This window comes from Spermophilus citellus, assembly GCF_964194105.1.
Source record: "Spermophilus citellus genome assembly, chromosome: 17".
In the NCBI taxonomy this organism is placed as follows: domain Eukaryota; kingdom Metazoa; phylum Chordata; class Mammalia; order Rodentia; family Sciuridae; genus Spermophilus; species Spermophilus citellus.
In genome coordinates this window covers 13850408-13866075 of record NC_138199.1, presented here as the reverse complement: position 1 = coordinate 13866075, position 15668 = coordinate 13850408, and the positions used below count along the sequence as shown (strand labels likewise).

General features: G+C 40.8%; 1 protein-coding gene across 1 annotated transcript in view; it reads left to right on the top strand.

Annotated features, from left to right (window-relative positions):
• DNAH2 (dynein axonemal heavy chain 2) overlaps positions 1 to 15668 on the top strand; it is a gene marked incomplete at both ends in the record, with an annotated part of 105556 nt that overhangs the window by 3325 nt on the left and 86563 nt on the right. The window contains 8 exons of the mRNA XM_081271519.1: positions 1559 to 1729; positions 9747 to 9975; positions 11458 to 11568; positions 11731 to 11969; positions 13153 to 13344; positions 14038 to 14195; positions 14636 to 14723; positions 15105 to 15310. Coding sequence (XP_081127645.1) covers positions 1559 to 1729; positions 9747 to 9975; positions 11458 to 11568; positions 11731 to 11969; positions 13153 to 13344; positions 14038 to 14195; positions 14636 to 14723; positions 15105 to 15310 — 1394 coding nt within the window. The remainder of the gene's footprint in view (positions 1 to 1558; positions 1730 to 9746; positions 9976 to 11457; positions 11569 to 11730; positions 11970 to 13152; positions 13345 to 14037; positions 14196 to 14635; positions 14724 to 15104; positions 15311 to 15668) is intronic.

Sequence of the window (15668 nt, the reverse complement as noted above, 5' to 3'; positions counted from 1 at the left end):
TCATGAAATATTTTATCATTCTTCATGATTTTATGTAGCTTTTGTAAGCACCATTTTTAATGGCCGTATACTGTTCTCTTAGGTGTATGAACCTTAGTTAGGCCATTATTCTAGTATGTCTTGCCATTTCTAATGTTTTTCTTTGATGATAATACTGTGGTAGATATTGTACATAAAACTAATACTTTTGAAATACTTAATATTTCCTTAAAACAGAGTCTTATATGTGGCATTACCAAACCAAAGAGTAATTTGATTGCTCTTCTAATTTTTTTTTTTTTTTTTTTTTGGTACCAGGGGTTGAACGTAGGGGCACTTATACCACTGAGCTACATCCCCAGTCCTTTTTATTTTTTATGTTGAGGCAGGGTCTTGCTAAATTGCTTAGGGCCCTGCTGAGGCTGGTCTTGAACTTGTGATTCCTTCTGCCTCAGCCTCCTGAGTTGCTGAATTACAGGATGTACCACTGTACCTAGCATTTGCAATGTTTTTGCTATCTAAAACCAAATTGTTTTCCAAATTGATTGTATTTTTTGCTCTCACATTAGCAACAAACCCTTTCAAATCCAGGGGTTATCAAGTTAGCAAGGATTTTATTAAAAATATAGGCATTAAATGATGTCTTTATTGTTTTTATTTCTATTCTTTGACTTTAAGTGAAACATATCAATTTTTCACATTTGTATTTCCTCTATTTTTTGACATGACACATCTCTTCATGCCCTTTGGTCCATTTATTTATTGGGGTCTTGGTGTTTTTCTTATTGGTTCATCCATATTGTATGTAGGAAAGGTCTTAGATCACTGCCAATTAAATTGTCTTGACTTGGAAACTTCAAGAGCAATTCCTTCTCATCTTTTAGGATCACTGGGGGAAGAAAGACAGGGTGACTTCTCAAGTTCACTGAACTATATCTTTGTCTCTTCCGGTTTCCTTCATTTATTTAGTAGAGTTCTATAGATTAATTTTTTTCTAGCCACCAGTTTTACAATTTATTTTCTATCTTACCAGTATATTCTTTGGTGCTTTTCAGAACCCCCACCCATTACTTCTTCCTTAATGCTTTGTTGATTGGCTTTTACCTGGTATCATACTTATTTTAGCATCTGTATGTGTGTGGGGTGCTGCTTTAAGAAGAAATTGCTCTGGTACTCTTATCCCTTTTCTGGTTCATCATCTCCTGCTCCTAATTGCTTGATCTAGGCTAACATCCTACATGTTCCCATAATTCCCTTTTACCTTTGAGATTGAGGGTTGCTTGAGAAAGCATTTTTTTTGCAATTACAGGCATAAATGAAATATCTTGGGAAGATAATAGCCCATCGTTTTCCTCTATGACACATTCTGTTTTCACTTTCAGAGGCAGGAGGATCTATTGTCTTGTATTTTCAAAAGCCTGAAACCTATCATTCAGTCGTCCTCAGTTTTCGCTGCTGAATTCTGAGCCTGTCTGGCTTTTCCTCTCATATCCCACGTCTTAGTGTATAATTGTGGAGGGGAGAATGGCTCATTCTAATAGCTTACTGATCTGCCTCTCTGTCTGCTCTCCTTTGGTAGAAGCCCCTCTTCCTCTCCCGAGCTGCAATGACAGGACTGGCAAATGCAGATTGGACAGAGGAACATGATGCCATTCTGGAACATTTTGCCCGGGAACCCACGGAATCTATCCTTACCATCTTCGTTGATCCCTATTTTGGGCTGAAGTTGGAACTGGGCATGCCCGTACAGGTGGGTATTCCACTTTCCCACATCAGGGGTGGTCTTCTAGGATGCTGAGGGTTCCTCATAGCTCCAGCAACCTTGAATCTTGTTATCTTCTGTGCCAAGGCCCATGGAGCCCCATTGTATATTGTTGCCCTACCTGGAAGCAGGGGTACAGGGAAGGATGAGACACCACTTTGCTTTTAATATAACATGGGTTAGTGGGGAAGACAGACATATAAATATTTACTATATCTGTATGTGTGTATGTGTGTGTGTGTGTATTTTTTATTTTTTGGTGGTAGTTCTAGGGATGGTGGTAGTTCTTAGTATGCCTCATGCATACTAAGCATGTGCTCTACCACTGAGCTATACCCTATGATGTATTTTGATGCATGGGCACAATGTTATAGGAGATTCCAGGAAGCAACTAATAGAGCCAGTAGAATTCTGGGAAAACTTGATGGTGATATTTGAGCTGGGCATGAAGGTGGTAAGTAGGATTTCATCAAGACCAGGTGAAGACTGTTCAGTAAAGAACACTTAATGTGGGCTGGGGTTGTGGCTCAGTGGTGGAGTGCTTGCCTGGCATGTGTGAGGCACTGGGTTCAATCTTCAGCACCACATAAAAATAAATGAATAAAATAAAGGTATTGTGTCCATCTACAACTAAAAAAAATTAAAAACAAAACATATAATGTGTCAGGTATGGTAGCTCATGCCTGTAATCCCAGTGACTCAAAAGGCTGAGGCAGGAGGATCACAAGTTGGAGGCCAGCCTCAGCAATTTAGTGAGACCCTGAGCAACTGAGTGAGACCCTGTCTCAAAATCAAAACCAGAAAGGATTTGGGAATGTAACTCAGTGGTAAAGGGCCCATGAGTTCAAGCCCTAGTACCAGAAAACAAAAACAAATGAACCAAAAAACCTCCCCCAAATATATTTAATTTACACAGAAGAGTATGATACTGAGAAAGTGGATTGGAGTCAGCTTGTTTAGGGCCTTATATGTTATATTAAACAAATTGGCCTGTGTTCCAGAGAGAGTTATTCAAAGTCTTTTTTGGTTTAGATAACTATTTCAACAATATGGAGGATATGTTACAGAAGGGTAGACCTAGAGTAGGGAGAAAAAGACCTAGGGTAGGGAGTCAAAGAAAGATACACAGTAAGATGTTAATGGTAGAATCTGTGTCACTATTGTAAGATTCTTTTAACTTTTCTGTACATTTGAAAAAATTTGAAATAAAATATTGGGGGGAAAAGAGGTTGTTGCTTTGCTTTTATTGGCAACACATACACAAAACTTGAAATGATAATGAAGTTTTAGCATGACTCTGCCACGATGACACAATTTTGAAGCATTCCATATTAAACAAAGATAAACAGGCCATGGGTTTTCCTGTGTTGGCAACGATCAGCCACAAAACATAATGAAAAAATGATTTTACACACAAAACCCACAAAAATTTGGAAAACTGTTTCTTTTTGAATGTAAATGTTTAATATAAAGTGAGATTTATGCAAAAGGAAATAACTTTGTGACAGGCCATAAAAAAAGACTTGAATAAATGGTGAGCGATATCTTGTTTCTAAGTGGGAATCTTAATAGCATAAAGACACTTTGCTAGGCATAGTGATGCACACCTGTAGTCCCAGACACTCCAGGAGGCCGAGGCAGGAGGATCCCAAGTTCAAGGCCAGCCTTGCAACTTAGCAAGACCTTGCCTCAAAATAAAAAAATAAAAAAGGGCAGGGAATATAGCTCAGTGGTAGAGCACCCTGGGTTTAAATTCCAGTACCACAATAAAGAAAAAAAAACTGTAAAAGATATTTAATCTAGGCCTGGGGTTGTAGCTCAGTGGTAGAGCACTTGCGTAGCATATGTGAGGCATTAGGTTCAATCTTCAGCACCACATATAAATAAGTAAAATAAAGGTATTGTGTACATCTACAACTAAAAATATTTTAAAAGAGATATTTAATCTAGAAATTTACCTTTTTATGTTTGTTTTTTGAGATAGGGTTTTGCTTTGTTGCCTAGGTTGGTCTTGAACTTGTGGCCCAAATGATCCTTCTACTTTAGCCTCCTGAGTAGCTGGAACTATAGGAGCATGGCACCATGCCTGACAAAAATGTATCATTTTTAATGCAGCTCCAGTCATGGTGCCAAAATGTCACAGTCCTAGATTCCTGTGTAAAGGATTTTTTTTTTCTTTTCGGTACGAGGGATTGAACCCAGAGGTGCTTAACCACAGATTTACATCCCCAGCCCTTTTGATTTTTTATTTAGAGACAGGATCTTGCTAAGTTGTTCAGGGCCTTGCTAAATTGCTGAAACTGGCTTTGAATTTGCAATCCTCCTGCCTCAGCCTCCTGAACTCCTGGGATTACAGGCATGCATTACTGTGCCTGGCAAGGATTTTAAATGAAGTCCAGGAAAATAGCAAAGATGTTGAAGAAGGAAAATCATGGAGGAGACATATGAATATAAAATCCTTTTTATTAAGCTACAGTAATTAAAACAGTTCTACTAAGTCGGAATATGTTATAGCAACAGTACAGAAATGTAGAAAGTGCAAAAATAGATGTTATTGGTAACAGTACAGAAGCATAGGAAATACAGAAAATAGAAGTAGAGAAACAGATATGTAAGCATTTTCTACAAAAAATATGGCCTTTTAAAATCTGTGGCAAAGAATGGATTAGTCAATGAACAGAATTTGGAAACATGCAAGATGAAGTTTTCCAATTAAAAAAGAATCTATTTAGCTTGCTGAAATACATTCTAAATAGATTATCAGTTTAATTGTATTCTCCTGGTTAAGATGGTCAGTTGAAACTTCCTTAAAAAACTATTACTCTTGAGGGTTGGGGTTGTGGCTCAAGTGGTAGAGTGCTTACCTAGAATGAGTGAGGCACTGGGTTTGATCCTCAGCACCACATAAAAATAAATAAAATAAAGGTATGTGTCCAGCTACAGCTAAAAAATAAATATTTTATAAATAAAGATGTTGTGTCCACCTACAACACACACACACACACACACACACACACACACACACACACATATATATATAAAACAATAACAAAAAAATAGCCTTGAGCTGGGCATGGTGGTGCATGCCTATAATCCTAGCAGCTTGGGAGGCTGAAACAGGAGGTTTGTGAGTTCAAAGCTAGTCTCAGCAAAAGCTAGGCACTAAGCAACTTAGTGAGACCCTATCTCTAAATAAAATGCAAAATAGGGCTGGGGATGTGGCTCAGTGGTCAAGTGCCCCTGAGTTTATCCCTGGTACCCCTCCACCAAAAAAAAAAAAAAAAAAAACACTATTACCCTTGAAGAGATGTGGGCACAGCTCAGTGGTAGAGCTGCTTTTCAAGCATGCACAAGGCTCTGGGTTCAATCCCCAGCACTGCAAAAAACAAACAAAAAATTATTACCCCAGGCTGAGATGTAGTTCAGCCATAGACTCCTCTAGCATGGAAGAAGCCCTAGATTCCATACCCAGCACTGTGAAAGAACTACAACAAAAATAGACAATGGCAAGGTTTAGCACTGAGTCCAGGTACCTACCCTGCCCATAGGAAGGCACCCCCCCCCCCCCCCCCCCGCCAGCTGAATGGAGGGAACCTTGGATCATTTACAGAATCTCGAAAGAGAGAGCAAGCCTCAAGCCTCAGCGTTTTAACAAAGATTAGATGCTGCCTTAAATTAGCCTTGACCACCTGCTCATTCCCTCAATCAGGTCTCCTAGGCTAGAGAAAAGTGAATACAATATAAAATACCCAATCCTTTCACTTTATCTTCAAGAGGCAAAATAAACTGGTCCTTCACAGTGGGACATCTAGAAGTCGCCCACAGTATGTTACAGCCAAAAGAATGAATTCATAGAGCTGCCCGAGCATGAGCAAAGTGAGGAGAAATTGCATGGCAACAGCAGGCATATTATATCAAGAGCAAAAAAAAAAAAAAAAAAAAGGAACAAAGCATGCAAAGAAGGAAGACATAACTGAAAGAACAGAAGGAAGTTCCTCACAACAGCATTATGCTATAGAGTAACATAATACGAACATACATTCAATTTTTTAAAAATAAGAGATGAAATGATAAAAGGTGAGAATGAGATAAAAGGGAGACTATAGATTTTAGAAAATAAATAAAGCTGCATGTTACAAATCTGGTAGATTTGAAATGGCAAGGAACTGAAGAAATGATGCTGAAAAGCTTGTCACAGACTAGAGGAGAGACTTGAGGTAATCACAGGGTGTGCAGGAGAGAAGGCCAAAGTCATTAACATAATTAGAGAGGAAGACCAGCATAGATGATCTAGGGGAGTATAGAGAGCCAGCAAATGGCACTGAATGTACATTTAAAGATAAAATACAAAGAATTTCTCCCAAATACAAAAGAACCAAAAGGGCACACTATATTCCACAAAATTTGTTACTCAAGGTTTAATGTCAACACACATCTTAGTTACAATACTAAAATTCAAGGATGCTAATTCTTTGGGAACATCATCTATGGGTTATTCTTGCCAAGAATATTTAACTTGAGGGCTGGGGTGTGGCTCAGCTGGTGTGGCCTCACCTAGCAAGTGTGAGGCCCTGGGTTCGATCCTCAGCCCCACATAAAAATAAATAAAATAAAGGTATTGTGTCCAACTACAACTAAAAAAGAAATATTTTAAAAAAGAATATTTAACTTAAATGTAATAATGAGGAAGAAATCAGATGAATCCAAATTAAAGGATATTTTGGAAAGCCACTGGCTTGCATTCTTAGAAATGTCAATCCGGTGAAAGAGCGAAAGGGCTGGGGAATTGTTTGAAATGAAAGGAGACTAAGGGGATAGGACCATGTGTGATACTGGATTAGATGGTGGATGTGGGGAAAAACAGCTATAAATGATATTTGGACCATTGGGAAAAGTTGAATATGGACTGTATGTCAGATAAGCTTAAATTTTCTTTTGTTTAAGATAGTGAATTTTATCTTACTCAGATGCTAAAATAAATTTTGTTTTTTTTTTTAGATACACATGACAGTAGAGTGTATTTTGACATATTACTCACACATAGAGTATGACTTATTCTAATTAGGATCTCATTCTTGTTGTGGGAGATGATGTGGACAAGCTTAAATTTTCAGAGTGTGATCATTACTGTCGGAGATTATCCTTACTTTTATGAGACACATGCTGGAGTGTTAAAGGGTATGGTATTGTGAAGTCTGCAGCTCTCTAATGGCTCAGCTATAGAGAGAGGGAAGAAAATACAGTAAAGGATTAACAGTGATTCTAGGTGAAGGGTATGTACTATCCTTGCAACTTTTCTATGAATTGACTTTTTTTTTTTTTTTTTCAGAATGAAAAATTGGGAAATAGAACTGGAGATGTAGTTAGTGGTAGAGTACATGTTAGTGTGTCCTGGGTTTGATCTGAAGTACCACATTAAAAAAAAAAAAAAAAAAAGGAAAAGTTAATAGACATCTCCTCCAAAATACCCCAAATTATCTACCCAGGGAAAAATATCAGGCTGATCTCTGACTTTTCTAAACCCAGACCATTCCTACAGAGTTTTCTGGGAAAGATAGTCTGATAAGCATATTATTCCCAGCAAAGATGCTTAAGGATAAAATAAACAAATAGGCACTCATTCTCAACCTTGAATGACTCCTATTTAAAAAAAACAAACAAAAGAAAAAACAACATCAACCGAGGGATGGGAGTAGCTCAGTGGTAGAGTGCTTGCTTAGCAAATGTGAGGCCCTGAGCTCTATCCCTGCAAAAAGGCAAACAAATCAGCTAAAATCCAGTTAAGTTTGGCTCAAGATATGAACCAAATAAAGGACTCAGGAATAGAGAATTAATGAACATTTAATTCATTTAAATAAAAATTCATATTAAATAACCTTAGGAACTTATAACTATGTTATAGAATGTGAAGGTTATAAACCTGGACAATGTAAAAGTGATACTATAACAAAAATGGGCAAGTATTAGTAAAGTGAGAGGGAGTGTGAGGATGTTACCTCTGGCCTTTGTCTTTCAAAGGGTGAGACAATAGAATTTAAAATTGTAATGGTTGCAGTGGCCAAATGCCTGTAATCCCAGCAACTTGCAGGAGGATCACAAGTTTGAGGCCAGCTTCAGCAACTTTGTGAGACCCTGTCTCAAAATAAAAAAAATAAAAAGGGCTGAAGGTTGGGGCTGGGACTGTAGCTCAGTGGTAGAACACTTGCCTAGCCCGTGTGAGGCCCTGACTGGGTTCAATCTTCAGCATCATATTAAAGGAAGGAAGGAAGGAAGGAAGGAAGGAAGGAAGGAAGGAAGGAGTATTGTGTTTATCTCAACTAAAAATATATAAATTTAAAAAATTTGGGCTGGGATTGTGGCTCAGCGGTAGAGCACTTGCCTAGTACGGGCGGGACCCGGGTTCGATCCTCAGCACCACGTAACAATAGGCATTCTGTTGTGTCTATCTACACCTAAAAAATAAGTATTAAAAAAAAAACTTAAAAAAAAAGGGCTGTGGGTGTAGCTCAGTGGTAAAGCCCTTCTGGGTTCAATCCCCAGCACACACACAAAAAATTGAATGGCACTGAGAAAACTCAATGCTTTAATAATCTTTGTTTGTCACAAACTTTTGGTCTTTGGGGAAGAACTACCTCTTAGGGATGAAGAAATATTTATTTGAAGCCTCAGAAATGCCTTATATCTATTTCAATTTCTTTTTTTTCCTATTAAATTGTATTATAATTAAATGGCAATACTTTTAACTAAAATAGCACAATCCTATTTTAAATCAACTTTCTTTTTTTTTTAATTTTTAATATTTATTTTTTTAGTTTTCGGCGGACACAACATCTTTGTTTGTATGTGGTGCTGAGGATCGAACTTGGGCCGCACGCATGCCAGGAGAGCACGCTACTGCTTGAGCCACATCCCCAGCCCCTTAAATCAACTTTCAATTAAATTTTCTACTTGTCTATGTCTGTAGGAAAATGTCTGAAAAATATTTTCCCTAATGCTAACAATATTTAATTTCTGGGCAGTGGAATTTTAGATATTTTTACTTTTATATTTGGGGAGAGAGAGAAAGAGAGTGTGCGAGTGTGTGTGTGTGTGTGTGTGTGTGTGTGTGTGTGTGTGTTTTGCAGAGCGGGGGACTGAACCCAGCATGTGCGTGCTAGGCACATGTTCCATCACTGAGCTGCACCCCCAGCTCTTCTGTGTCATTCCATAATTAACATATATCGTTTTAACAAAAATAATAATCGTTAAGATTTAAACAAAAGAATATAAAATGCCAGGAATTAGTTCTGAGTAGTGGGCGGATGGATAATTATTAATTTCTTCTTTGTGTTTAATTTTCAGTTTTTAAAATTAAAAAAATTATAAAGAGTAGTTACAAAAGCACTAAAAACCAAACCAGTGAATCTGACCTTAGGATAGGAATGGCCTATGCAGGTAGCCATCAGATCTTTAAATTTGAAATGTTTTAGATATAATTAATGAAAGTTATGCATTTCTGAACACAAGCAGCAGCAAAAACTCATGATAGGCAAAATCAAAGAACAAATGAAAAAATTGGGGGGAAAAACATATACAACCCAAATGGGAAATCCTAGACAATTATTTCTTACTTCTAGAAGTTTCTTATTTCTGCTTTTCCGCTGGGCCAAGTGCTTCATTCATTCTATATTGTCCCTCGGACTATCCACCCAACAAACATCTATTGAGCATAAACTATGTGCCAGGCACTGTGCTAGGTTCTGGAGTCAAGTTGGGCAAAATGCAGAGTCCCTACCTTTAAGGCTCACTCTGCATTTTCTCTCCGTATTAATGGGTACTGAATCGATTACGTCCTGAGAAGAACAGAAAACACCTTATACACATTTAGAGAAGGATAAGGGTATACTAGGGGTCAGTGACAAAGAACTCAGCCAGGCTTTCACAGTGGGAGCCTTAGATTTCTCTTGAATCATGGTGGGCATCATGGTGGGGCCTGGAGACTGAACTCTGATCTCCTTTCATGCAGACCCAGAATCAGATTGTCTACTTCATTCGCCAAGCACCTGTCCCCATCACTTCGGAGAACTTTGATGAGACTGTGCAGTTTGGGACAGTGCGGGGCTCCTACATCCCAGCCCTGCTTCGGCTGCTCACTGGTGTCTTTGCCCCTCAGATCTTTACAAATGTAACCTGGCCTGAGAGCATTCGAAATCATTTTGCTTCACATCTGCACAGGTTTTTGGCCTGTCTGACGGGTGAGTGCTTGATTTCTCCTTGGTAGGGCTCGTGAGGCAGGTGGATCCTGGTCAGTTTGTGTTTGTTGAGTGAGCGGAAAAGGGTGCAGAATCAGTGTTCTTCTTCCTCTTTCTCCTTCTGTTTTGGTGGAGCTGGGGATTGAACTTAGGGCCTCACATGTTCTCTACCATTGAGCTACACTGGTAGCTGTAACTGACATTCAAATCAACATCTAAAATAATCCGCTTTTTAAGGTTCTGGGGTCTGAACCAGGGTGTACTGCATACTAGGCAAGTGCTTTACCACTGAGCTATATCCCCAGCTCTTAAAAGAATCTTTGAAAGGAAATCTCACTGTGTATACCCACTCATGTGCACTTGAAACATACACCCACACACCCCCCCCACAGAAGCATTTTGCCTAAGTGTCCTAAATCAAAACTACGAATCTGCTGACTTAAAGAGCAAGGGAAGCTGGGTGCAGTGGCACATGCCTGTAATCCCAGCAGCTTGGGAGGCTGAGACAGGAGGATTGGGAATTCAAAGCCAGCCTCAGCAATTTAGTGAGGCCCTAAGCAACTCAGTGAGACCCTGTCTCTAAATAAAATACAAAAAAAAAAAGGGCTGGGGATGTGGTTCAGTGGTTAAGTGGCCCTGAGTTCAATCTCGGGTACAAAAAAAAAAAAAAAAAAAAGCAAGAGACATCTTGAGTATTACTGATTAATGAAGATAAGTCTCTGATAAATAAATTTTATCATAATGAAAAAAAAATCTGCCTTCTAATCCAGACACATTTTGCTACTGTATAACTGGTTGGCCACACATGTTGGAACTTAGAATTGAAAATTTCTAAGAATACAATTGGGGTAAGGAGAAATGTAAGTGGTGTGGGAGCAGAGGGAGACTTGCATGCATCATGGTAGATTCTGGAGGGCCATACAGATCTTTGGAATTATTTTATGGCAATTTCTTGTTATACCTCAATGAGTTTTTTTCTCTTGCATTCTGTTATTTCCCTTTTCGATATCAAAAAAGCATGAATCATAATTTCCCCTGCCTGCAGTCCTCAAATGCATATGTAGTTTGTCTCTCAGTATCTCTGGAGACTGGTTCCAGGACACCCTCAGATACTCCACTTCATGGATGTTCAAATCCCTTATGTAAAATGGTGTAGTATTTGCATATAACCTACACACGTTCTCTTGCCTACTTTAAATCATCTCTAGACTACTTATAATACCTAATAAAATGTAAATGCTATGTAAATATGTTTTCTACTGTACTGCTTAGGGAATAATGATAAAAAAGAAAGTCTGCACATGTTTAGTACAGATGCAGTTTTAAAAAATATTTTCCATCCATGGTTGGTTGAGTCTGCAGATGTGAAACAGCTGTACCTCTCAACCCTCCCACCCCACCCCACCCCCGACCAATCATCAATCATGATTGATACTTGGGCAGCAAAAACTCACATTCTTTGAACTCCCACGGTCCTTTCCTTAGACACTCGGTACAAACTGGAGGGGCACACTGTCCTCTACATCCCCACGGAGGCCATGACCATGCAGCCGGAGGTGGTGGTGAAGGACAAAGAGCTGGTGCAGCGGCTGGAGAGTGAGTGGCCAGCATTGCCAGTGTCCAGTGGGGATTGCAGAGGAGAGAAGAGGCAGCCCCAATGCTAATCAAGGAGCTGGGTTAGGTGGGCAGGGTGGTAAGGGAAGGGCACAATTGAGCAAAGGCACAAAGAAACACAAGTGGTTTGGTTCTCACCTGCAGCCTCCATGATCCACTGGACCCGACAGATAAAGGAGGTGCTCAGCTCCCAGGAGACCGTGGAGACAGGAGAAAACTCAGGACCTTTGGAAGAGATTGAGTTCTGGGGCAACCGATGCATGGACTTATCTGGTATCAGCAAACAGCTGGTGAAGCCAGGAGTCAAACACATTGAGTCCATCCTGCGCCTTGCCAAGTCATCCTACCTGACACCCTTTATCAAACTGGCCCAGCAGATCCAGGTTTGTGAGTGGATCAGTAGATGGGAGCTTAGAGCAAAAAGTGGGCAATGGTTGGAGTGGCAAGACGGACTAAGAGTGGGGAGCCAACATAATTATCAACACAGTCTACAGTTTGGACTCATACTTGTGGGAGAAGATAAGACTAGTTGAACAGGGTCCCCAAAGAACTCATAGTTTAGGTAGGGAGACATCTATATGTTGATTACCCTCTGTGAATCTAATCCCTACAATCCAGCTGAGAAAATAGGACTTACAAAAATAGAATTAGTAAAACTACACCTGTATTGTTCAGTCAAGAGAACTTGAAAATAAATACTTCAAAAATAAATTTGAAGCTGGGTGTGGTGGTACTCACCTGTAATCCCAGTGACTGGGGTGGCTGAGGCAGAGGATTATAAGCTTGAAGCCAACTTCAGCAACTTAGCGAGATTCTGTCTCAAATTTTTTAAAGGGCTGGGGATGTAGCTCAGTGGTAGAGCACCCCTCGGTTCAATCCCCAGTACTGTAAAAAAGAAAAAAAAGATACAAAAACCTGATTAAAAACCTGATTATGTTAGTGTAGGGTCATGCAATAAATGGTCAGTATGATATAGAGATCAAAGACCTCTCTTCCAGGTGAGAATTTCAACTAGGTATTAAGAGAACTGAGCCATAACTAACCAGAGAAATCTAAAGCCTTGGTTGAAAACAAGGCAGCTAAGGGAAACAGGGGATGGGATGGGAGTGATATCTGATAGTTGATCAACAGCTATGGAATATCCACTTGGTATGGAGTTCTGAATTCAACTGGAGAACAAAGAGGAGTAGACAGCTGACCTGAACTTGAGGAATTCCCATTCTGAAACATTTTCACAAAAGTTGTAAATGAATAAAAGTTGATATGTGCAAACTTTGTTCCCGAGGGGTGCCAAGACCTGAAATGATGGCTCCTGGGTACAGTTCACTGGGAGGGCTTCCTGGTAGAGGTGAGTCAAGAAGGTGTTTAAGATGGATATTAAGGGACTGGGGTTGTGGCTCAGTGGTGGATTAGATCCTCAACACCACATAAAAACTAACTAAATAAAATAAAGGTATGTGTCCATCTACAAGTTTTTTTTTTTTTTTAAAGATGGATATGAAGTGCATGCTCTAAATTTGCTCTTTCCAGTGGATAAATGCCCTCCTGGGGTCTCTTTACTACCAGGATGGCTCTCGCCAAGCACAGTCGAACCTGACCTTCTTGTCAATCCTGAAGGAACCTTATCAGGAATTGGCTTTCATGCAGCCTAAGGACATATCTAATAAGCTCCCTAATCTGATCAGTCTCATCCGCATCATCTGGGTCAACTCTCCCCACTACAACACTCGTGAGAGACTGACTTCTCTCTTCCGAAAGGTGTGTATATGCAGAGGGCCTTTGGGAGGGGATTAGGAGGATGGCTGAAATGATAGGGCTCAGACTTTCAGAAGAAGGTGGAATTCCCTGGCAGAAGACGTGCTGGTGGCAAGGTGGTAAGAATTGCCCTTATCTTTGACAGACACTCAAGTCTTCTACCTGCATTTTGGCTTTAGTGATGCTCAGAGCTGGGGCCTGGGCTGAGCTTCTGTTTCCAGATGGAAGTAGCTCACTCAGGAGGAGGGGCTGTGAGAAGAAAGGTTGATGAGCATAGGAAAGGGAGGCAGAAAGGACAGACCTGCTGAGTTGTGCAGAAGGGAATATCTCATTGTCCTCATTTCCTAGGGTGGGGTCTGCAGTGGGGCAGAAGCAGATTTATCAAGGAACACAGCTCCTGGGGAGCAGGGCCTGGTGCATTTCATCTGGAGCAGTAGCTCTAAAGAGAGGGAGTGGGGACACTGGCTGACATGCTGGGTCAGTGAGACTGTAGAGCTGAGGACCACTAGGGGCAGAGCAAGGGACCACAAGGACAGGAGTGTGTGGGGAACCCAGTGGTGGAGGACCAGGGGTGAGATGGGTCTCAGGAGACAAATCAATGTGGAGGAGGTGGAGGCATGAAGCACAATCAGGGAGCTTGAAGAGATTGGGTGAAAATGAGGCTGGGAATTGAGGCTGTTGGGCTCCCTTTTGCAGATGAGCAATGAGATCATCCGCTTGTGCTGCCATGCCATTTCCCTGGACCGAATCTTTGAGGGATATGTCTCTTCCAGCAAGGAGGACTTACAAGGCTGCATTTCCTGTTGCCATGCTTGGAAAGATCACTACCTGCGGGCTGTACAGATGCATACCCAGTATGATGGGTCTCTCCTACCATTACCACCTTGTCATTCCTACAGAGGGGGAGATTCCAATTCCTTTCACAAACACTTTTTTGTAGTCTGTGGATTATGTTTTTGTAGACCTAGCTGTTTCTACATCCAGCCAAGATATTCTAGCTCCAAGCTTTGAGTTCTCCTTATTCTCATAACCTTTCCTTTCTGATTCCAGGAGGCATGAGTCACCTTTGGTCCCACAATCTAAAATTCAGTATGTAAAAATCTTCTCCTAGAACTTAGATGCTGTTTCTCCTCTCTGGTTCTTGACATTTTGAGTCTCTTCATTCAGGATTCAGGGAAGGTGCTTCTTGGGGTCTCTATTTTCTGAAACCAGGGCTTGCAGTCTAGTTTTGCATGGGCAGATTGATCCCTCGTGTTTCTGCTTTTTGATTCAGTTCATTTTTCTCCTAACACAGGTTCTCCAGTCGGGGCTGGGTCCTAGACCAGACCAGCATATTTGCTCAGGTTGATGCTTTTGTGCAGCGTTGCAAGGACCTTATTGAGGTGAGAAGACTATCGGGGAAGGTGGGGAAGGCGAATCAAAAGCCAAAAACAGAATCAAAAGCCCTCGAGAATCCTGCTTCCCTCTCCCTAGGAACCAGGGCAGATGGGGTGGAGGTTCTGATTAAGTGGCTATAAGTAGAACTTACCTCTTGGCTCTTTCTGCAAAATTGTGTGCTTTCCCACCACCACATTCTTTTTGGCTTTTGCCTGTTACCACTGTTTTAGCATCTTGTATGTCATTGTGTGGCCAAATTCATCCCAGCATCCCCCCTACATCTGGTTGGTCCTCCCTAGTTCCTAGATATTTGAAGCTAAATCAAAGAGCTCAGGACTCACTTTTCAGAAAAGAAGGTAGGAACCATCATGCTGACTTCTTTTCAGGTCTGTGACTGTCAGTACCACTTCGCCCGCTGGGAAGATGGCAATCAAGGTCCCCTTCCTTGCTTCTTTGGTGCCCAGGGGCCACAGATTACACGAAACTTGCTGGAAATTGAGGACATCTTTCATAAAAATCTTCACGTGCTGAGAGCTGTTCGTGGGGGGATCCTGGATGTGAAGAACACCTCTTGGCATGAAGACTACAATAAGTGGGTGGTTCACAGGCTGATGTCAGGGTCAGGCAGGAAGACACAAGAATGGGTGGAGTGTCAGAATGTGCAAAGAAGATGGTAGAAGGAAAAACAGCTCAGGGATGGGAAGATGCAAGAGTGCCACGGAGGGAGGTGGCTGATCAGCTTCAGGGTTCACCTTTCAGGACTGAGTTTTGGTTCTGCCACATCTAGGTATGTGACATTGGGCAAATCATGCTACTAGTTGGTGGCCTCACTCCTCAACTATAAAATAAATAGTAGAACCTTTCTTGTAGCATTGTTTAGAGGATGAAAGGATTCAGGGATGTAAATCACTTAGTCAATGCCTCGCATGCAGGAAACTCCAGTACACAGC